The sequence below is a fragment of the Arctopsyche grandis genome, chromosome 5, assembly GCF_051622035.1.
Source record: "Arctopsyche grandis isolate Sample6627 chromosome 5, ASM5162203v2, whole genome shotgun sequence".
NCBI lineage: Eukaryota > Metazoa > Arthropoda > Insecta > Trichoptera > Hydropsychidae > Arctopsyche > Arctopsyche grandis.
Window position 1 is genome coordinate 7,758,961 of NC_135359.1, and position 24,675 is coordinate 7,783,635.

The window sequence follows — 24,675 nt, forward strand, 5'->3', positions numbered from 1 at the left end:
ACCACTTAGTTACTAGCACGTTGACCGATCTCAAATCAAACTGCTTTACCTCCATTGATTAGCATGCCGAGAATGTGAGAATAACCGCATTATTCCGATATTAGACCCTGTGAGTGTACACATAATAATAGATTTGTTCTCACATTCGTACTGTTAACTTGTGACCAGATACCACGAACGTAATGCTATTAGATGGATGGCGGTTGAATAGTTTAAACAGATCCCAGGTCAATTTTAGCAAGAGCATAAATAAAAATTGATATTAATAATTAACATCAACAAAATCTCGCTAGAAAGTAAGACGGCTGCAGAGAAATTTTCGAGTACGTAAGCACACATTAAAAATACAGAGAAAAAATTGAAATATTTGCACATGAGTTATTGACATTCAAACCATATTTTATATGTTTAGTATCGATTTGATTTACGAGCACTGTTAGTCATAAAAAAAAACAAAATAAATCTAAACAATTCAATCATTTCAAAAAGTTGTTACAATTTTGAGATTTCATAAAGTTTCCCGTCTTTGGAATTTGCCATTTCATATATACATATTTAGTGGAAAATTTTGTAACATCTAATTTCTGTCTACTCAATTATATTCTATTTTTATCCTATGAAAAAGTTTAAAAGACTAACGGAAACCATATAATTTTTTGCCCATTTCCAAACTACATATGTAGGACATATTATAATGTTTGTCAAAAATTAAGTGACAGTGTTTGACAAGTACTTCAATATAAGAAAAACTAAAAAATAAATGAAAAAAATCAAATGTCAGCAAATACCAGATAACTTCCACAATATAAAATTACATAAATGATTTCATGTTTTTATATATCCATTTATCTAAAGGCCTTAGTTACAAAGTTGATCTCAAGATGTATGCATACAATTTTAAAAGTCCTAAAAATTTTGGTATTATAGCTGTACGTACACTCCTATGAGCTGTTTTCCTTTTGATAAGATAAGTGGATTATGTGATCTATATGTACATATTTTTTTGATTTTCAATGCAAGTAATCCGTTCAAAAATGATAGAAGAGTGTTGTTAGTGGAGAAGAAGGCGTGTGCGACTATGCGTGCTATTGGGTTGCTCTTTATAGTGAACACCGACCCACTTGCACGCCCACTACCTGTTCATAATTTAATCATACACCTAAGGTGCATTTTGCCTGCTGGAAGAGTGTGTATGTTTCCTTGAAATGTGTGCAATTTCACAAAGCAGCAACTTTCACGAGCGCGAAAGGGGTATCCTGCGTCCCAATTGAATCACCGACTTCGTACAGTGAACTCTCTAAAATTCAAATTCCGAACGAAATGACGCATTTGATCAAATATCATATGTGATAAAATCTAGTATTATGATTTATTTATATTTTCAAAGAATTCCAGCCAAACGATCCGGCGTTGCTCGGGCGGGTGAAAGTTGAAAAGTAAAAGATGAATCTTTTCAGATAATATTATAGCTTACGGTATAAGACAGAGTACCATGATAGCGCCATATTTAGTAGTTGGAACACTGTAGATTTGCATAGTGGATAAACATACATTCATCAGTATATACATATTGTAAAAATAATTCGTCAAAATCTGTAAGGATTCATTTAAGTTTATATTCTAAAAAAATTATAAAAAAAGTTCCTTTTTTTGTTTAAATTTGAATTATTTATTTGAATATATTTTATTTAAATTTCTTCTACATTTTTTTACGTACATGAATAGTGATGTTTTGAATGAATTGAAATTATTCAGTTAAGACAAAAATTAAGACATGATAAATGAGCTCTTGGAAGCGGTGCGTTTTTGAAATCCGCCACGAAATTAATTAAGCAAACCTTAAATGGTTGTATGTATGTGTAACGATGTGGTATTTTCTATATCATCTTTGCCGTAAATTTTCCGTATGTACGGAATGGATGACGTGCTATCGTGTGAAACTTTGAATGCGATGTAGGTATAGCGTGTGATATTGCACTCGTGAAATGGTCAGTGGAGAAGAAAACTGACTGGTTTTCATGTTATAACTAAAAAAGAACTAAAAAGTGTATCAACTATGCAAGTGCGTCAACGTAAACGCTGAAAATTTCGATTAAATATTAATTTAGCCTAGTGTTTTAACGGGAAATGGACACCGATGGGAAAACAGTTACGGCTTCGAATTTTTATTGTAATTAAAATTAGTTTTTTCACCAAGGATTCGCTACATTCTTATTTAAATTTTAGCGACTTGGGTGACCTTTGTGTGATTCTATAATGATCTCAATTGGGTCAGTTCGCTATTGTCGTTTTCGCGGATTTGTTTCAAGCACTTTTACCAGAGTTGAGCTTTTCCGAAATGAACACCCATAGCTTAAATTGATAAAAATATGTTTGATGCTTTTTATATATTTAATCTGTATATATTTATGTTATAATTCAATGCTTATGCGTCGATTCTGTGTAAAGTTTCCTTTGCAAAATTAAACTGCAAACTGTGCGCGATCTATTTAACGTACCCGTAGTTAACTTAACCAATCAAGTTAACGTAGTTAAATCACGTCAGGGTTTAAATACAGTATGGTTTTATAGTAAATTGTCATATTGGCTCGCGACACCGACGTATTAGGTTCATATTGATCGTGAAAAGCATATTAAAAATAACTTATTAGAATAAAAAGAGTAAACACAATAAAAAGTGTTCATTTTGTAATAGTACATGACAAAAGAAAAAGTTGATAGAGTGAAAGATTTCAAAAGGTAGCAAAAGTTACACACGATGGTGTCAACTTCACTATTTATATTTGCGATTATAGTCAGTCGTTACTCTTGCTACGGTTCGGCAATTTTACCTGTTGCGAATTTGGGCGATGACAGTTATGGAGTTGAGGAAAATGTCGTCGATGGAGTTGGAAAGAATGGCATGGAATCGTCTTTCGAAGGGTGCTTGAGAAAGGACTCAATATCCTGTTTGCAAATGCATGTAAGTTTACAACTTCACTTAAGTGCGGTGTCATGTGCTCCATTCATTGTTTTGATTAGTTGGTTTTACACGACATTGGGCATGTTTAGCGAGCTTAAGCCACATACAAATGTGTAACGTAATAAACAAGTTTTGTTTCAAGGCTAGCTAACGGTTCAAATGTAAATCAGAGTGCAGGGATATCATAATGTGTGTCGTATATTAATGAATTCATCTTTATTTTGATGTTACACTTTGTATGTATACTGTGTCATCTCGCTTATCGCCGTTTTTAGGTGTTCAGAATGGCCAAGAACTTTTTCGACCAGCCCACTGTCAAGGTGTTGGACGATATTAACATCGTGAAGAATGCCGATCAGGTCAACTTCGATGGGAGATCTCTAATGGAGCAACAGAAACAGGCTGAGGAGAGAATAGAAAAAGCTCGCGGAGTTGAAGAAAGAGAAGATGCTTTAGAAAGCTATTTATCCGGACAACTAGGGAACTTCTTCGAAAATAGAAACGTTAAATTGAACATGGAAAACGTTGGAAGGTAGTATGTGTATGGAATTTTTATGCACAATTTCAATTCAATTCGAAATTTTATTTTTAATCAGTTTTTCTATTTATATTTTAAACTATTTCATCAATCTTATACCAAGCTTGAACAATTTAAACTGTTTCCAATACTATTTCATTTCAATTCATTACTGTCCTTTTGATAAATTATCATACATTTATTTATTTATTTAAATACTTAGAGGAGATGGCAAAGCCGATAGACCCAAGGGGTTTGATACAAATAAAACGAAAATATAGAAAGAAATGAAGATATTGGAAATGAAGAATTATACAAATCCTTTTAGTTTAAGAAAGTTATTCGACTTTTTTTTTAAATATTAAGGTTTTCAATATTAACTACATTGTTTGAAAGACTATTCCAAACTTTAGTCATCTGTTTAAAAATAAGGAATCTCTAATCAATTTATTCGATTTTTCTTTTATGAGTCTGAGAGAGTGACCTCTAAGATAAGTTGTCGTTGAACATAAATTTAAATACATGATGTTATTAATTCAACTATTTAATGTATTATACATTTATAATAAATTAAATAGTTGTTATAATACATAGAATAGTGCATGAAAAAAAATTACAAATCAGTAGCTTAATTGATATATGTTTGTATGTTATGTATGAAGATAAATTCACGTACATTTACACATGTACATAGATTAACTAATATTTACTAAGCCCAGTTAAATAATTTTCACACCGTTTGAAACGTTACATAACATTACAAAGTTTACTTTGTACCATAATATATGTCTCTTATGTAGAGAAAAACGCATACATTTTTCTAATATAGTTTTAGTATACAAAAATAATTTGTTGTATTTTTAAACGTATTTTTGTTAACTAAGTATCTTTTGTGTTTGATTTTAAAACATTTTTAGATACATCCGTAGTTCAATACAATTTTGAAAAAATATATAGGTTATGTATAGGTTGTTCTATTTATAAATTTTTATAAAATATTTTTTCAGAAGCATCACAGATGGCACACCTGAAGGTTTGAAAAATATTTTCAAGACCATGTTCGAAGAGGGCCGGGGAAAAAAGAAAAAAGTCCTTAGAATGTTGCTGCCTCTCCTTCTCGGATTGAAAGTAAAATTTGCATCAGTCATTGGATTGGTATATCTAGGTGTAATACTTTTGGCGAAGAAGGCTCTTGTAATGGCTCTTATTTCCATCGCCATTAGCGTATTTCAATTGGTGAAGAAAATGATGCACCATGGAGAGGTTTCTATACATTCTAAAAAATTGCTTGAATTCAATCGCGTCTGTTTTATGAAATATGCTAATACATTTAAAAATTTTAGGCATATCCTCCTCATGGATACAATCCAGGTTGGCAAAGTCACATCGATGTTGGCCACGTGGAATATGCTCCCCAATCATCAACAGTAGGACAAAATTTAGCATATGGTGGACAGAAGAACAGTAGACGATAAGTTGTCGAAGAATATTAAAAGTGTGCCTGATTTTATTTAATATAGCATGTTGTAATGTTAATTGAAATGTTTATTTACTGTTTAGTATGTAATGTTCAATGCAATATCTTTTGCCAAAGAATTTACTATTGTATGTACTAATGTAATATTGTACGTTTAAAAATAATATTTATTTTTTAATTATAATAAACGAAAAGACTTTATATTTATTAATAAGTGAACTATTATGTGATATTGTTTTATTTGAAAAAAAAAATCATTTCCTAAAATAATAAAAAGTGCTTGTAATAATCAAGTAAAGTAAACATAAGTCGTCGTAATAAATACTTTCTGTTTCTATATTATTATAAGATGGCATTATCGGCTTGTCAATTTATTCAAAGTTTATTTTCATTCATAAATGTTATTTTATGAATGGAAATAAATGTTGCCTTATAACATATGTACATATACATGCGTAGATTTTCGTAATTTAAAAATTATGCAAAATATCCAAAAGTGAAAAGTTTACGTGTATTATGGAATACTGCTCGTATTTTTACTATTCGTAGTCATTTTCCACACATTATTTGCATAAAAAACCTGTTCCTTGTTTAGGCTTTTAGGCATTTATTACAAAAATTTTAAATAGCAAAGTAGGCGTATTGAATCGTAACTACATACATATTATGTGTGAAAATTATTATCGAATGGATTTAAAATATAAAAAAAAGACATTCATTGCAGTAAATGAAGTAGCTATTTTCACACGTATGTATACAGTTCAGTGCATTCTTTTCGTAAAATATATCATGAAAATTTAATATTAGCTAAACCCTACATATACGTAAATGTATGTACGAGTAAATGCTACACGTAATTTGGTGAAAGTTCTCAAAAATTGTAGACAATAAAGAAAATCAAGGCGTGTCTGAGTAATCGGTGCTTAACTTAAAGGCATAATAAAATAGTCCAATTTCGAACAAAATCAGAATTTAATTTAATTGAAATAGTAAAACACTTTTAAATGCTTTCAATTTTGCTTTAAACGAATTATTATCAAATAGCACAATTGATACATTCTTAAAAAACATGCATAGTGATTTGTTTTCACCGAAAATTCGTTGAAATCTTTCAATTTCATAAAATGCTAATTGAACTACGAGTGTGATATAATTAAGTGGTAAACGAGCAGATTTCATCAATTTGGCGAGTAGCTGAAGTGCATCGGCGCATGGAATATATAATTCTTACCGCGTATATTCAAAGTTTACTTTATAATTGACTGATGATTATAATGAATGATTAATTAGGGTTACGGCAAATTATATCATATTCAACGTACATGTAAACTACATATTTTCTATTCATATTCAAAACACGCCGAGCATGCTTCAAATTGCTTAAGATTTCAGAATAATTTATGAAAGTTGCAAAGAGTGGGTGTATAATTAAATTTGGTGATTAAATGTATTAATTGACGTCTGTGAATGCAATTCAATCCATTAAACGCTAACAATTCACAGTCGTTGATTTTCAATGAACCGTATGAATCTTGATAAGTCACGCATTGCTGAGTAGCAAAATAAACAATTAGATGCATACATATTTATGACTTTTTTATTTTAATATATTATCTAACTTGTATCTTTGTTATTTAATTTGAATAATTTGAATATGATAGATAGGTACTGCATTGAGATGAAAATGAGTGTATATAAGATACATATTTACGAAGCATTTTCTGGATAATGGCCAATTTTGTATGTGCGTACAATGAGATTTCATACGAGTACGAAAATGAATATACATATATTTATATGTATTTTTTGTGTAAATATTGTTCATAAAGTGGGTATCGAATCCGTGTCAAATGAACTGCAATAGAGCTAAATTCGATTTCTAATTTATTCACATATATTGTTAAACTTCTTGATGTGCTCGTCAAGTGTAGGAGCTTCACATTAGGGTCTCGTGCATATATTTAAAACCCAACAACCCATGAAGGTTTATAAATTTCCATTTGTTCTTGGAGAACTAATAAATACGAGTATGTGTAAGTTTTGATTTAAAATCACACATATAATCGTAACAAAATGGTAATATTTGTCGGCGGTTTAACTGTACTTATCAGATCGTATAGTCTATTTGTTAACTGTTGGTAATATAAACACTTTCCCTGTTCTTACTTCCAAATATGGTAACGCAGAGATTGATAAGATTTTTTTCAACAGCTAAATGTTTTTCTACACCAATGTTTCCCAAAATATGTTCCACGGAACATTACTTTGAGATGTGTACAATCGTCATAGAAAAATATGATAAATTACATCTGAAGTAAATTCCCTTCAAATAGTCATGGTTTATTTATGTATTTTTTTTTTATTGTTCTGTAGTAATTCTTGTGCACGAATTGAAAATAAAATTCAGATCAGTTACATTTAAACATCTAAAAATTTTGCTGACAATGAATATTGTACAGTTTTGAACTGTAAAATTGAATTATTCAATCTAAAAAATCGATTTCTCTAGTTTACTATAGTGATCAGTTAATTTTATTTATTTATTTAGGAATACTTGGAAAATGCGGCATAGCTGATGGACCCAAGAATTTTTAATACTTATATACAGTTATACAAAAATATCAATTTGGAAAATGGTATTAATATCAAAAAAATATCAATTAGGGTGAGATGGATGAGAGTTGCGCAAAACAGAGCCTTCATCCAGCAGTGGATGGTGAGTGGCTGTAGATGATGATACAAAAATATCAGATAAGATAACAAAACAAAAAAATCAAAAACAAACCGAAACTAAAAGAAACCAATAAAAAGAAAACCGAAAAGAAATATAAATAATCAGTGCTTAACTTAAATGTATAAAATAGTTGAATTTCCAACAAAGTTAGAATTTAATTTAATTGAAATAGTAATGAGTCACCAAAATAAAATAAATTAAAGAAGAGAAAATACAAAAAATAAACTGAGAACAGGAAGAACTATAAAAACCATTAATTTTAAAGAAATCGATAAGTTTATTTTAAAATTTATTATTATTTATTATAATTATAATAATAATAATGTATTATTATTACATTCATACATTTATTATTATTATCACTATATTAAATTTATTTATTTAATCATTCATTTGATTATCTATTATTTATATGGACGATGGGAATTGGACTATTCTCTGTATCGCCTGGAATAAACAGTTTTAATTAATATTATATTAAAAGGTTTAAATTTATAATTCATAGGATAGAATAATTTGAATATATATTATTTTTGTATTTATTTGAATGTTTTTGTTGAATGTAATCGTTTAAATATTCGGTAATCTCAATCAAAAAATGAAAACTCCATGAAGTAAAAGTGATTCGTTAATGTGACCAAACAAAAAAAGTATGAGAAACTCTGCAATACATTACACATGAATTTGAGATACGATAATTTTTCAAATATTAAAATTAAAATCAAAAAATTTCATTACTGGCTAATTACGATTCATCGTTTCTCAGACGAGCGTGAAGATATCCATTGAAGATCGTGTACCGTTTATTTTACGATTTCCTCTGGAATAATCTCGTAGTTATTGTTTTTTTTTTACCTGAAGCTAATAAACGTACTTCAGGTTTGCACACACACATACACGCACTTGCATATGTAATAATCAAGCACATCCGTTCTTGAGAAGATATCTCCAAAAATTATGACACGGTTTATTTTTGTGAGCGATTTCTGTATTACCGACAATTTCGCCTTGACTTTCTCTATGCCATGTGTTCAGCATATTTAGAACAAATTACGCATTTTAAAGATGAGGATAGCTTTGCGTACACACCAAAAAAAACCATCGTATGTCTTACGGTAAATATATTCGAAATGTTTATATAAATTTAACATGCAAACAATTTTTTTATGACTGCCGAATTCTTGAACAATCGCTATCAAAGCTTTCACTTGCATATTCTGCCAGGATGTATGGACTACCTTAAATAGTTTCCCAGCAAGAAATCTTTACCCGCCTACATTTATGTCGATTGAAATGCCAGTGAATTATTTACTCAACAATTTAAAGGTACACATAAGTAAGTTTACAACCGTGACAGAATTCTCTCGGGTGTATCTGAAATGACGATTCAAATCGCTTTTTTGTATTTGGACAATCATGATGTTAACTGACCATTTCGTACTACAGTTATTTTCAGTCACACTAATCCAATTTATTATCGTGTTTGTATAGGATTTCTAGCTATGACCTTTTGCGTAAATAAAGAAAGCATCGCAAATATAAAAATATCTATATAATACAATAATCGAGTGGTCGGAATTGAAGATTACGTCCTAAAAAACCTAAAGTAGATTACATTCGCTAAAAAAAGTACATTGAAAATTAATTTTCTCGATGGGAATCTTTGTAGAAGATTTGTGTCATACTCTATGAGAATCGTGTTACTTTTGTATGTATGGATGCTCTTCATACAACTGTAATTAATAATCTAATAATATTTTAAATAAATTTATGTGAATAAATTCAACGTTAAGTACGTATTCGTAATTAGCTACACGTATATATGTACATTTTTTTTCAATTTATATTAGCTTACTTTTGAGCGGAAAAAAGTAGATAATCCGTTGCATTAATTGATATATCTTTTTATTGCGCATTTCTTTGTAGCTCATTCACAACGCTGGGAACTAGATTCATTACATGCAAATTACCCTTGTGGCTTATGCGCAGAATATAAAATAATATTATAATGGCATATGAACCGGCGCGGTTCAATTCTCATTGGTTTTTCAAAGTTCACTGTTATCAAATTGATCTAAATAGGCAATTTCCAGTGAGATATTTGCATAAATAGTTTTTTTTTCAAATAATTTCAAAGGTTTAATCCGGTTGATGATCTTTAATGCCAACACCCGCACAATGTGCAACAATGCTTTCTCTTTAATGGATACTATCTATTATAGTCTGTTCAGGTATCTATTCGCTAAATGTATGTATGTGTGTACGTGCGCTATTATTTATTTACATTTTACTTGCCATTGCATTCGAGAATGAAATTCAAGTGCACGAATGCATCAGAACGTTGTTTTCTTGAATGAGTTCTTAGCCGACTTACGGTCGCAGGGAAAGTGAGGTTTCAGCTCATGTCTGTGCTCCTTGGACCTTTGATGACCGTATAAAATGAATTAATTTTAAAGGCAAATTATTAAAAAAAGAGCACGAAGTTTCATCTCCATGAATATATTAATAATTATTTCTTAACGAATATGATAAGCCTACCATTACGTCGATTATTATGTTCATGTAAAATATGGATCCTTTGATGATGATATCAATATATTTTTTATTTTAATATTATATACAGTATTTTTGTCATTTTTTCTAAATTTGTTATTGAGTATACGTATATCTGTATCTGTTAGTATACTGAGTATCTGCTGTTGACATATGAATATAAATTTTAAAAAATGGTTTAATTGAAATCGTCTTTGCTCATCGTGTAATAAATAAATAATGATAAAAAAGGTATATTTATTTAAAAAAAACAGAAACAAACAGCATTACACGGTATATATATAACTTTGACACCAAAAAAAATTCTAAAGATCGATAGCTACAATGGAAAATAAAAAATAAAAACAAAGAAGAAAAGCATTGAATAATGGAAGATATGGAATATTTAAGTACATAATATTATGAAGAAAATGATCAAACAATAGAAATTTAAAGAAAGAAAAGGATCAATAAGAGGGGGAATATTTTTACAAACCTCTTTTATGTTTTTAAAAGAATAGCAAGATCTATATAAACATGAATTACATGAATAATTAATAGAACAGAGAATGTGTAATAATGAAGAAAAAATTATATTCACAATACATCTCAATTCTATTTTTATAGCGACTGATTCAATGATCTATTTTACACACTATTTTTCTTATTAGTATTGTATTTATTTAATTTAAAAATACGAACAGAATAAACAAACATATGTATGTATACACAAGCAAAAAATCATTATTATTTGCATTCCAAAATAGTATATAAATATTTGGTATTTATAATATTAGTGTTTAAAACATAATATTCTTAAAAAAAAATTATAAATCTATATATAATCTTTATTTGGTTAAATACTACATACATATGTACATACATATAACTAAATAAATAATTTCTGAATCATTTTTTTTTCCTTTTTATAATTTATATTTCATTGTAAATAAATTCAAGTGTGTTTTGCATATTACATAGTTTCAATACATTCCTGTATATAAATGTAATAATGTCTTCTATATATGTATATGTGAACGATAATCAAAGATTAAGTTTACAGCTAAAGAGATGCTTCAACGTTGAAACAATTTTAATTTCATTATAAAAAAAACGGTAAACTAAAAATAAGATCAGATACCCAGATATATCATGGTATTTCAATTAACATACATATGTATGCATGTAGGTACGTCATCTTAAGTGTGTGTTTTACCTTTTAGAACCAGTCAGTTTATAGTAAAATTGATACACACCACATTGTAGTACTGTTATGAAAATTGCATAAAAAGCCACCAAGTGCGAGCACGCACAAGGATACTATATATATATATATTATATTAACAAGTCGAATAAGGAGAATAAAATCGAAAATGTAGGGCTAAAGTGAAACCGAAACGCGTGCAAAAATTGACCAACAGGTGTTAATAGGAAGTGATAAATTTCGGGCAACTAAACCGGCGGCCGGCGTACCAAAGTGTCGGCCAACACACTACTACAATTCTCGTATAAAATTATATACACACATGTGTGCGTGAGACCTGGAGTTGATTGTGAGGAGCACCATGAGTACGGAGCACCATCAGCATTGACATTGGCTCGAGCAACACTTTTCCCGGTGGGGGAGGGCGGGGAGCCTCAGCCACGATATATAAGAGATGGCCGGGCATCCGGAGCCGCACAGCCTCACTCAGCCCGCCGAGCAGCACCCAACAACCATCCACCCACCACCACCCCCATCTCCCCAATAGAAATGACAACCTGGTGGACAGTCGCGCTTCTGGCGTGGGCGGGCGTCGCCCTTGCCCTGCCTGCCCAAGAGGCTCGCTCCCTGCAGCACTCGAGGAACGCAATCCAGACCGAGAACGACCTCATGGACAGCATCTACAGCGACTGCCTCCGCAAGGACTCAGTATCATGCGTCAAGTACAAGCTCTTCTCATTCGTGGACAAAATGCTCGGACAGAAGGAAGGATTCGCCCTAACCGAAGGAGTGACAGTCGTGAAGACTCCAGGCACCGAACAAGAAGGAGCCCCACGTGCTTTGACCGGCGACGAATCATTCGAAAGCCTCGTCCTTACACGCCTCCAGAGCTTCCTAGAAACTCACACCGTCAAAGTTGAATTGAAAGGAAGCGATGTCGTAAACGCAGTCTCGTCGGGAGGACGCGCTTTGGAAGAAGCCGCTGAAGGACTCGTCGGATCTGACAACAGCGTAGAAGGACGTGGAAAGAAGAAGAAGGCCGCTAAAATCTTGGGTCCGTTGATGGCAGCTCTTGCATTGAAAGCAGCAGCTATCTTACCCCTGATCCTTGGAGCTATCGCTCTCATTGCTGGAAAGGCTCTATTGATCGGTAAACTCGCCCTCGTCCTCTCCGCCATCATCGGTTTGAAGAAACTCCTCTCGGGACAGAAGCACGTGACTTATGAAGTCGTCGCTCATCCTCACCATACCAGCAGTCACAGCAGCAGCCATGGCGCTGATTATGGCGGTGCTTCTGGATACGATGGCGGTTATGGTGGTGGCGGCGGTTCTTCCGGTGGCCACGGGGGTGGATGGGGTCGTGCCATCGATGCTCAGGAGCAAGCTTATGGGGCTCAGCGTCCTCAACAGTGATGCGTCTAAGCCGCAAAGCCTCGACAAACCCCGTCAGTACCGACCCAATACTCCTTATAAGTTATTGTTAGTTATTTATTTATCAGGATGACGACAACACGTTTCAGTGTGCGCCGCGATGGACCGTCGAAACGGCGACGCGTCGTCCTATTTGTTGTGTTATTTAAAACAAAATAATATTGTTCTTATTTAAATAAATTATTTAAATTATTCGAATCGATACGAAAATTGCTCACTTGCGACGCTATACGACGAGAGACTATAGACATTATCATTAGGCTTTAATTACGGAGGCTCAACTTTTTTTTTATATTTTTTTTATATATACATTTTTTTCCATTTTTATTTCGACTTGAAAATGTATTATTTTTTTGTCATTTAGTCATTTTTTTTCTACCTCTAACTATTTTATTTTTATTTTTTTTTTTTAATCGTTTTTTTTTTATTAAGATTCTAAGATTCCCTTTATTTAAAGGGAGCGGTGCTATAACAGCACATTTATAAGACTTGTGATTTTATGTTAACTTTGTTTTAGTGCTATTATTTTGTTTTCGTTTTGTTTTAAACATTATGTTTTGTATGATTTTGTTTTGTTTTCACGCCATAACTTGCCATAACACCGTACTTTCGTTTTCCATTATGTTATTTTCTGTTTTATTTAATCATGCTCTGATTTTTAGTTTTTTTTTTGTTTTCGTTACCTCTCCGGTTATATCTCACTTTCATAGTCTTCATTTTGTTTCTACACTTTTTGTACAATAGTTCAACGAAGATGCCAATGTTATGTTTGTGACGATTTTGCTTTATGTGTAATATTTACAAACGAATTTGTTTTATAAATATGAATAAAGAAATTGAAAAACATAAATACTGAACTGTTTTTATTATATGTATTAAATATCATACACACACCTAGATCTTGAAATTATAACACGTCAAATTGAAACCGAACAGGTTATTTTTAGATCACAAAACCAGAATCATATCAAGTTCAATCTATTAACCTATAAAAATGACAATTAGCTCACTTCCACACAAAATGCAAATATCCCCCCACATACCATATAAAATACATTCGCATCTAAACGAGGCAAATAAAAAAATATGTGTGCTTTCATATTCAAGTGTTCGACTTTTTGATGCAAACAGGTTATTTGTTTGTAAGTACGGGAAGTTGAGATATCTTGACTGACCCACATTAAATCAAGTCGTCTCACTTATCCACACCGCTCTTCCTTTACATTGAGGCTAAGCTAGGTTTCGCAGTGCAATATCAATGAGAAGAGAAATAATTTCTAAGCTAGTGTGTGAGTTTACAATGAACTCGACACTGAATCGTCAATATGTTGCCAGTCGTTTTCCAGGAAATTCAATATTTGATTCAACTTTTCTCCTAACCGTTAGAGTTCGCGATGGAGAGATAACACTCTTGACCTTCATATTCTGACATCCAACTTGTCGCTCTTGTACGTAAAAAAATTGTTTAAAAAAAATAATAAGCTAAGATTGTGGATAACGTCTTTTAATATCCGTCATTGATTCCGTCCATCAAGGCAGACTTATTATATTCTAAAAGCGTAACAGGAAATGTAGCTCATTCAGACAGATGCCGGAGAAATTACTGCTCACTTGCAGAATATCAAATCATATTAATTAATATGAAATCTCACATAAAAACAAACTAAAAGTATACAATGTAGGTAAACGTACCGATTCGTTACAATTTTTAACATAATTATACATAATAGACATTCGAAAACAAAACGCTATTTTATAACAAGCATGTACTAGATTTCAAAATATATGTCGTTTTTTTTATATACATACATATATACAAACACAAATGACGATCGTTCAAAATTCGCACGGTTTATATTGGAAGAAGTTATGTTTGGACAAAAGGCGAGCCATGTGAATCTAATCAGAGGCTTTGCAAGTAAAACACATTCGTCTTGACTCGTTTGGCTTCTTTTTTTTTCACTACAATGGTATTTTTTTTCACACTGGAGAAAGATCGAACCGTAATGTGTCATAATGACCGAGAAATCCAAATTGGTCGTATCCATAGCGTTGCAATGCAGATAACTTTTGGCGAACAGAGGCAAGCACACACATGTTGAATTTTTAAGTGCTATAACCAAATTCGATCAAATTTCGATCAAACTGGATCGGACCGTTATCTCCAACGATATCCTCATCCTGCATTCCTATACTACGCGATGCATAAAATATGACCCAGATATCATCCATGTTGAATGTTACATTTAAACCCACAGACGTATCGATTAAATACTAGTCATACCCAATCGTTAGTCTTAAACGTACATTTTTCCGTGTATAATGTTTTTATTATGCAGATAAATTATATGATATAAATAGACCCCGATACTTGCAAGTATATAGATGCGGCTCATTTCACAGGCATATTATGCATACGCATATTTAGTAAATCGTTAGAAATTCAGTACGCGATATTCGTTGACACATGCGATTCGTGCGAGCTTCGGAAATTCAAAGTATTTTTTAATAAGACTTTTCCATTTTGCAAAAATAAGATGAATTTCTAAAGAAACTATATTGACATGTGTATGTATATAATTGATAATCAACAACGGTACAATATCCAGCGTCATGTTGTATTTATAATAAATTGAGCTGTTTAAACTCGTTGATTTTATTTGCCGCATATTATAGGCAACAAAATTTTTGGTCACTTAAAAAAAATTCGGATGTTATCAACCCATGACTTTATCAATATATTTGAGAAATATAAGGTCACACAACAAAATTCGATAATTAAACATACATATGTACCTACATACACGTTCACACATACTGGTTATGAGAGCATTTTCGATACAAATTGAGCGCAAATGTAGGGAAACTTTCTTTCGGCTGTCGGATTTTGTTCGAATTTTTTTTATTACTTAAAATCACTATAATTATTACACACATTAAATATCAAGAAAATAAAAATAATTTAAAAGGTCAAAATAAAATAATGAAATATTATTTTAAAATATATACTACTTTCGGCTTACGAATTGTGACCAAAACCTTATCAGCTCTAAGTTAGTACATAATGAATACAAATATAAATTTTCAGCTTGATAAATTCAGGGGTGTGGTAACAACATTTTTGACTTTTCGGTTTTCACTTCCGGCTTATTAAGTTTAGTCATTTTTTTTATTGTCAACACATTGATACAAGAATCATACTTGATTTTTTTCGTGAAGAGCACACATGCTTAAAGGGTCGAAAAAAATAATGGAAGAAAAATCGAACAGGAGTTAACTACCACTTCCGGTGGATGCTTACCAAATTTTATACATACCTTGGTTTTAAGCTTAAAATTTTGGATATGACATTTTAGTTCCATAAACTAAAAGGTTTCTGAGAATAACATAAAAAACCTCGATTCTCTAGAATAAAAAGTACTACTTTAGGTTCAGGTAAAAATATTTGAAAAATATTGAGTTATAAAATTTATAATTTCTATTACATGTAAAAAAAAATTCAGTCTGATTCGGTTAGCGGTTTCGGAGATAATTGAATTCAAAAACTTCAAAAAAGAGGACTTCAAAACCGATAAGGGGAGGTACCATTTCAATTTAAAAATACACGTCGTATCGATAAGAATTTCAGTAACTGATACTTTTAAGTTTCAGTTTGATAGGACTAGCGGTGTTTAAAAAATCCACAAAATACACAGACACACAATTTTTTTCTAGATCATTAAAACGTGATCAGTGATCGATTCAAATCAGTCGAAATCTTGAGTTCAAATTTTCGCATGACCACAAAACTTTATTGTTACTACGTACATAATAATTTCGTATTTATTATACATAAGTATAAAAATTGTACACAAAAAAAAAATCTAAAAATAATCCATAGATGTCTCTATGATTATTATTTTTGATTAATTGTTATATGCTATATATTCTGATTGTATATGTATGTATTACTGTATTTCTGATTTCTGATTGTTTATGTATTCTGTATTTCGTTAACGTACACCCGTCGCATTGGAGCAAATCTGTAATGGCGAGTGTATATTGATTTGTAACAATAAAATAAAAAATAAATAAAGTAAAAACGATCAGTAAATACTATCATACAATTCACTATAATATACATATATTCTATAATCTAATATATAATTTCGAAAGAGACTTTGTATGTATGTTTGTTTGCTTGGTTCGTAAAATCCGTGACGTTCAATTTAATAAAAAAAAAAAAAAATTTAAATAAAATAAAACTATTCATATAAATTTAATAAAATGTTTACTATTAGATAAGTCCACGTTTAAGCGGTTTATATTACAAATACCGAGCCAAGCCGGGTAAAAACACTAGTATTATATAAAATTAATCACGTGTTTTTAGATTCAAAAAATCATTTAACAATGCTTAATTGCACGATACAATTTCATATTTCAAATTACGAACCAACTGTGAAAATACACTGCAAAATCGAATCACCTGACTATCTATTACAATAAATGTTTGCATGCTTACTTACCCAAAAGTATTTACAGTTTATTTTATTTGCTTACATATTATATTACATGTAGTTACTGACCAGAAGCATCTAAAGTTTTTATTACAATTTAGTATATGTACGTATAATAAAAGTTTTATTTTATTTTCAACTTGACCCTTATCTACATACATACATATATCCGTATGTATTGTGTGTCCGCTTCCGCAAGTTGTCACCGACCAGTTCTTTATTGCTAATTTGTCCGCTTTCAGTAACTGTTCTCGTCTGCACGCCAAATCTGCGATGTACATACATTTCCAACATCTGCGAGGTCTCTTGTGTCACTCGCTCAGTTTATGTGTCAAAGAGTAAACAGACTATGAATTCTGCATCCATATAAAAGTAACTAAACGATTTTATTATGCATGGATTCCTTTTAACGGTGCTGAAATTGAGAATTACAATGCAAAATAGAAGTAAGTACGTTTGATTTTGGTCGTGTGATTTGCGTATTTTATTTCTGAAGATAGCGCATCAAAATTGGCAAAGAATGAAAAACAAATTTTTCTTACTGTATTTGTCAATAATTTTACCATATTGCCACTCATTCATTTTTAGATAATGGAAACTCAAACTACTTGAAAGGCTTTCTCCGGTACTTAGCACACTTCCATATCGACCATATGTTTCGTTTAATTACTTATTTAATTTCTCCACTGAAAAAAAATGTCGAGTAAGCATGAAAATCGTTACGTTTTCTTTTAAATCTCTCAACAAATTTACACGCAATTTTTTCATCCAAATTTGGCATAAATAGTATATTCACAAATATTAATACCTTAAATTATAATTAAATTGAATAAATACTAAATAAAAAAATCAAAACATTAAAATTATAATGTAATTATTTAAATCGATATTCTTATTTTTATAAATATAATTTATTATATTTTAATATTTTAATAAGTTTAATAATTTAAATAAGTCTTTAAAAAAAAAATTTAAAATTACATTTCCTCGAAACTACAGACGTTTAATGATATTAACGTTGTATTTCTGAATATTTTTGTATTTTTAAAATTTTTCTTACACCTATACGATTATGAATATTACAAAAACTACGTTTATTAATTAAAAAAAGTTTTAGATTCACATCACAGATGTCTTACGTTGATTAAGATCATTAGATTTTTTTTAAAAAGTTTTGCGCGTCACATCCAGATGTCTAGAAAATAATTAACCATGACGAAATTCTATTATTTTATATATTTTACCTACAATAATTTTAGTATATTTAACCTAAAGTACATATATAAAATCAGTGTGCAAGATGTTGATTACATAACATATGTACTTAAATACGATATTTTATTTCTTTAGATTGAACATATACACATGTATAATATTTAATTTATATGAATCAACCAACTTTCTACATATTCAGAAAATTTTTATACTTTTCTTAATACAAAATCAAATACAGATACAATTTTTGTGGTAATAGGATTGTTTACCATTATTTTATTTACTGATTTTTATACTCTCCGAAATAAATTCATTGAGTTCTGAATGTCAAAAAAGTATTCATGGTTGGTTCCATCAGGCAAAAATTACTGTTTATATATAATTAATGAAAACATATATGTATGTATGTATTTCAATTATCATTCGCCCCTTTTAAAATAACTGCACTTTTGTTTATCACGAGATTTCATAAATAGTATGCTTTTCGCATGCAGAATCGGTGTGAATGAATATACATATACATATACATACATATGTATGTACCTATGTATTCACATTATGGCGGTTACGCTACTTTTCAGCTTACCGCTTCGTTGCAATTACAGCATATGCAGGTATAGTTTAGTTATGAGAGTCATCAATTACATCCTTTAATTTTAGAGATCATTTATGAGACACTGAACATAACTTTGATATTCTAAAATAACGTTAAGAAAGTGATGATCTTTCACTTTTCCCCACCAACGATAAACGGTTGGAAAACGTGACTGATGAAATTCATGAATGAAATGACAAAGCCATATAAAGTCGAGATCCGGCTGCGTACACCAATGATTCTCAAAATTCGCTGATGATTAATAGCCTACATACATACATACATATATTCAAAATTTCAAACATGAATTGCCACAATGTATGCATGCATAAACGTATTCTAATCACGGCATATTTGCATGGAAAAAGTTAAATGTGTAAGTTAGTTCGACAAGTAATATGATTTTGATTTGTATTGATGGAAAGTGTCTATTTTACTTTTTTTAAATTTGTGCGAAAGCTCAATCGGTGTAACAACCAATTAGTTAGAGATTAAAAAATGTGAAAATATTTGGTATTTCATAATTTAAAAAAAAATCATTATAACAGTAGTAAAAAATAAACTTCCACACACACTTTGCCATATTTTATCGCTCCAGAAATAAAGTGCAGGAAAATATTATATAAGTTAAACTAAAATCAATATACACACATATATATCGTTGGTATTCAAGGAAAAGTCATTAACTGCATGAAACGTTGTCTTGAAAGAATTATACCGTAAAACAAACACTATATTGCGTTTTTTATATTATATATATGTAAGTACACATATGTAATAATTTTTTTATAAAATAAATATATCTACATAGGTATTTTTCAGCATATTTAGCTGTGATAGAAAATTGATCATAAAATAAAGCACTTCGAAAAACTGATTATGGCAATACATTGCATACAAGTTATCTATATACATACATATATAGGTATATAATTGAATGTTTGTTCGCCTGTTAGTCTGTCTCGTATAGGCTCCTAAACCGCTCAACCGATTACGATGGAACTTTCAACGAATATTATTATTAAGAAGTTTTTCCCGTGTTTTTCACAGTAACCTTCCCGGACATGCATATAATAAATCCTGAAAGTTCCATCGTAATCGGTTGAGTGGCTTAGGAGCCTATACGAGACAGACAGACAAACAGACTTTCAATTTTATTTATTTTATACCAGGAAGGCCTTACAGGTAAACCCCAATGTGCCTTCCTGGCCAAAAACAAACAATACCGCATTTTTATTATACAAGTCAAATTAACGAGACATCTATGAATTGTAGATACATTTTATTGTACATTAATCATACTCAAATATTGGTGACATAATAGTTAGGAAGGTTTTTAGCCAATTTTTAATCGGGAACCGTTTCAACAATGAAATCAGAGAAAATTGGCCAACTCTGATAGGAAACCATCGACCTGGAGTTATAAATATCCACGTCTGACCAGCAGCACTACAGCAGCATTACTATTGCGTCAATTCTTTCAGTCGCTTTTGATCATCGAAGAAGTTAATAAGTGCGTGTATTCAGAGCAGATTTTTTCGAAAATCCCTATTTTTAAATACTATCAATTATAATCATTTGTGTGTGAAATTATTTTCTTTGCTATTAACTCGAAAATATTTCAGATTTACATACTTGTTCGAAATATAGTTAAACAAAAAAATATGTTAGAGGGGTTCGTGAGAGATTGCGGTAGTTCTGCAGCACCTTCGAAACGAAAAAGTATGAAAATGTCAAGATACAAAGATTTGGTTGCAACGATACTCATATAGATAAATCAAAAATGATCAGAAGGAATACCAATTAGCTGTCAAATGTGTATGGAAACAGCCAAGTTTTTCCATGAAAAATTAGTAGACAACTTCAATACTTCGTCTGGCTGGTTGACTAGATTTTTGCAACAGTAGTATTTACTATATGTAGGTACTAACGGCTACAAATCTGCTTAACTATAAGCGTTTTTATTAATAAATAATGAGTATAAAAATTATGAAACAAAAATTTGTGTTGCTAATATGATATTATCGATGCGGTGCAAACGATCGAAAAGCGCCAGACAGACTGAACCACAGATTAACGACACATGTACCTTATGCGTGCGCACTGCTCGCACTTACACTAAGCGAAATCTACCCTAAGTTTTTAAATTTCTTCAAAATGTGATTCACCGAAAACACTCCAGGGGGTGATTTTTGGGACTCTGTACCATGCATATTGGCTAGGGATGGTGCGTTTTTTCCAAAAGAAAAACACGCACCACGCGTGTGTTTTCGCCCTTAAGAGAGCTGGACATCAAACATCTATAAAATCGCCTCTTTTTTACACCCACGAAACGAGTCCAGCGTGCTTATTTAACGGTCGATTTTTAAAAAAATACGCCGATAGATGCACAGAAAGTATCTTTCTCATATCGATGATGAAATTTTTTTTAAATTTTTTTAGTTCCGAATTTTTCCTTATTAAATTATTAAAAACTCGCCAGAAAGATCCAACTCAATTTTAATAATTACCATTTTAATAATTGCATCTGTGCACATCGGAAGGTTACTCGTCATCTGATGTGCAATTTTTCATTCGTGAAGTCGAGGATTGCGTTTAAAGCAGCCATCCAGTTAATCTGTGGTTCAATCTGTCTGGCGCTTTTCGATCGTTTGCACCAAACCCACATAGACTAATACGGCGACTAATACTTTAATTTTTTTCCGAAAATACCCGTTTTAATATCAACGGGCATTACACTAGTATTAAATATGAAAATAAATTTGATATCGACGAAACATTCAAATTAAAACAACCAATTGTATTGAAGCACCGATGCGACCGCATATGGCAAGTATACCCAAACATTGTCATTTTGGACAATTTGTATAGATGGTTGAGAATCATTGTCGAAACGGAACTGACACGGTTGCAGAGAGCATCCGGTTGTATTGGCCATTGATACGATTTCTATTGGTTACCGTTGGTGGGCCGGTTACAGGAGCGGCTCACTTACCGCGGCGCCTCAGGCCCAACATAATAGTACGCAAACGTAGAAATTGCACACTCGACTTTCGTTTTTCACTCGTTTTCATTTGCTGGAGAAAGGAATTACCAATATCTTTTTTCGATCGAGAAAAAAAATCAGACCGACACAAAAAAAAAAATCACGAAAAATCACCGCTGACCCATAACGGAAACGGATACACCAAACCCCAGACTGACCCATCGCCGTTGCAGTATTTAGATTTATTTCGGGTCGATATCCCATTAAAAAAATTAAATATCTCTTACAAAAGATGAATATTCACATAAAAACGACGTTTAACTTTCACTTAGTACTTGACTTAATTGAATATACATACATACATACATACACACACGGTACAAGTGGGCTCGCTAGTTCTCAGACCGATATGTTGCATAGAAAAAGCATTAAGAATAGAGAGTGTTCCCTATAAAACAGAAAGTGGATGTATGTACATATAGTACTCGTATATTCTCAACGCAGTGTAATACAATAATGGAATATTAATAATACTACAGCCAATTTCTTTGTGACTTTTTTTCGAAGCGGTAGTTGGTGCGATAAGATTATGCAAATGCAGATATTCGCCGAAAAGAAACGTGAAAAATTAAAGAGCGCTTAGTTGTAATACCGAATATATTTGGAGCAATACTTTTTATTTTTAGAAGAAGACTGACATTGTAAATAAACAGAGGCAATGATCAATATTTATTTTTTTAAGCGTCGAAAAATTTCTATTAACATTAAGAGCACTTTTTCTGTGTTCAAACAAAGCTCTGTTGTTTTGTATTTCATGTTTTAGTTGTTTAGAAATATTGAAATATAGTCAAATAATTTATACTGCATATAATTGGAGTGGTTTCTCAAAATATTCAATGAAGAGCATTGGAACTACAGATGCTAAGAAAAAGTTTCAGTTTATATATGCATATAGACTGATCAGAATGCCATATTCAATGGTCAGTTTGAAGTTCTACTGTGCTATTACTCATAATGAAATGACTTTTTGAAGAAACGCGAGTGATTTTCTAATTTTATAGAACGGAAATTATGATGACTTTAAAAAGAACATAAGATACTGAACAAATTGATTAAATTCGTATATATATATGTACATAACTTACTGCCTATTTAATTTAAAAGTTACAGACCAACTGGAGTTTAAAAATTACTATTTAAATTGTGCATTTTATTTATAAATCTAAGTAGATTTCATGTTTTATTAGTTGATTATTATATATATCATATAATTCTGTCATAATATTATAATGCAATCAAGAAGCGTTTAATATGCAATGCAGAAACAATTTGACCCGCAACATAATTACTATCGTATTGTGAAATCATTATCGAAGAGTTCTCACATACTATTTATCTACATATACATATGTATGTATGTATGTATTTTTAGTATAAAAATATATATCTACATAGAACAATACTAGATACTACATAGAACAATACTCAGCAAATTTTGGTTATTGATAGGCACGTGATGTGTATTGTATATGTTTTTTATTTCGAAAATTTAAATTGCTGAGAGATTTGCAGGTAATTTGGTGGAGTCATTAATAAGAATATGATCCATTATAAGATGGTATGAATGTCAAAGTCATTTCGTTCAAGTTTTCGCAGCCGTGGTTCAGTCTGAGGTCATTGTCACAAAGGACAGTGACCGCGATCGAATCCGAAACTTTCGATTTTGCCCGGGGCCATGCAAACCACTGCCAATTCATGGTTTTTCTGTGCTGCAACTTGAAATTACCATACATCAGCATCGTCGTTTTCATTCATTCTCCAAAATGACGATAATAGAACGTGAACTGGTGCTTTGGAAGCACGTGTAATATGATTTAGAGTTATCTATGTGAATCGTGCTCACGTTTTCACTCTTGCCTAGATTATGGTCGTAATAAAGGAGTTACCGTCATATCAATCAATCCCGTATACTTTTAGTTTTTGTCGTATTTTTTCTTTATAATTTTATGAATTCGCGTTCATGGTTTTACAGAGATGATTTCAAGAATGCGTGTATGTAATTAGATATACAATATAATTTTATATCGAAATTGAGCTGAACAAAAAGCATTTAACATCGCCAATTAACCTAGTAAACGAAAAGGAAAAATATGCTAATTTGATTCCATTGGTAACTGAGTGAGATTAAAGTTCCGATAATAAATTTAAAATAAATTAATCAGACTGGAAAACTAAAAAGGTAATGAAAATCATTTACGCACTAAAAATCTATTCCAACTTTTACTTTTCCATACTACATTTTTTTGATATGAGAGTTTTTTTTGATATGAGAGAAACTTCAAAGAAAATTTCGTTTCTTTGAAGTTTTACTGAAATAAAATTAAACTTAGTATACCTACGTATATATTTGGACAGTGTTATATATTTTATTACAAAACTTAGATATAATATTTCTAGATTTAAAATATACATATGTCAGCTTTTAAGTTATTATGAAAAAAATCTTAAACTACTATTATTACT

At 31.0% G+C, this 24,675-nt stretch overlaps 2 protein-coding genes across 2 annotated transcripts; both read left to right on the plus strand.

Moving 5' to 3' along the window:
* The first annotated feature begins 3,246 nt into the window (after window positions 1-3,246).
* Osi6 (DUF1676 domain-containing protein Osi6) lies at window positions 3,247-4,954 on the plus strand. Its single transcript, XM_077431570.1, has 3 exons — window positions 3,247-3,494; window positions 4,487-4,742; window positions 4,823-4,954. The coding sequence occupies exons 1-3, from the start codon at window positions 3,247-3,249 to the stop codon at window positions 4,952-4,954; spliced, it is 636 nt and encodes a 211-aa protein (XP_077287696.1).
* A 7,021-nt stretch (window positions 4,955-11,975) lies between these two features.
* On the plus strand, window positions 11,976-12,839 carry Osi7 (Osiris 7). Its single transcript, XM_077431571.1, has one exon. It carries the CDS (start codon window positions 11,976-11,978, stop codon window positions 12,837-12,839), a length of 864 nt encoding a protein of 287 aa, XP_077287697.1.
* The last annotated feature ends 11,836 nt before the right edge of the window (window positions 12,840-24,675 follow it).

Excerpts from the sequence above, each read along its gene's own strand:
- Osi6 (XM_077431570.1), top strand. The coding sequence starts at position 3,247 with ATGGCCAAGAACTTTTTCGACCAGCCCACTGTCAAGGTGTTGGACGAT. Across the intron at positions 3,495-4,486 it reads AACATGGAAAACGTTGGAAG|AAGCATCACAGATGGCACAC; the intron begins GTAGTATGTGTA and ends ATATTTTTTCAG. Across the intron at positions 4,743-4,822 it reads AAATGATGCACCATGGAGAG|GCATATCCTCCTCATGGATA; the intron begins GTTTCTATACAT and ends TAAAAATTTTAG.
- Osi7 (XM_077431571.1), top strand. The coding sequence starts at position 11,976 with ATGACAACCTGGTGGACAGTCGCGCTTCTGGCGTGGGCGGGCGTCGCC.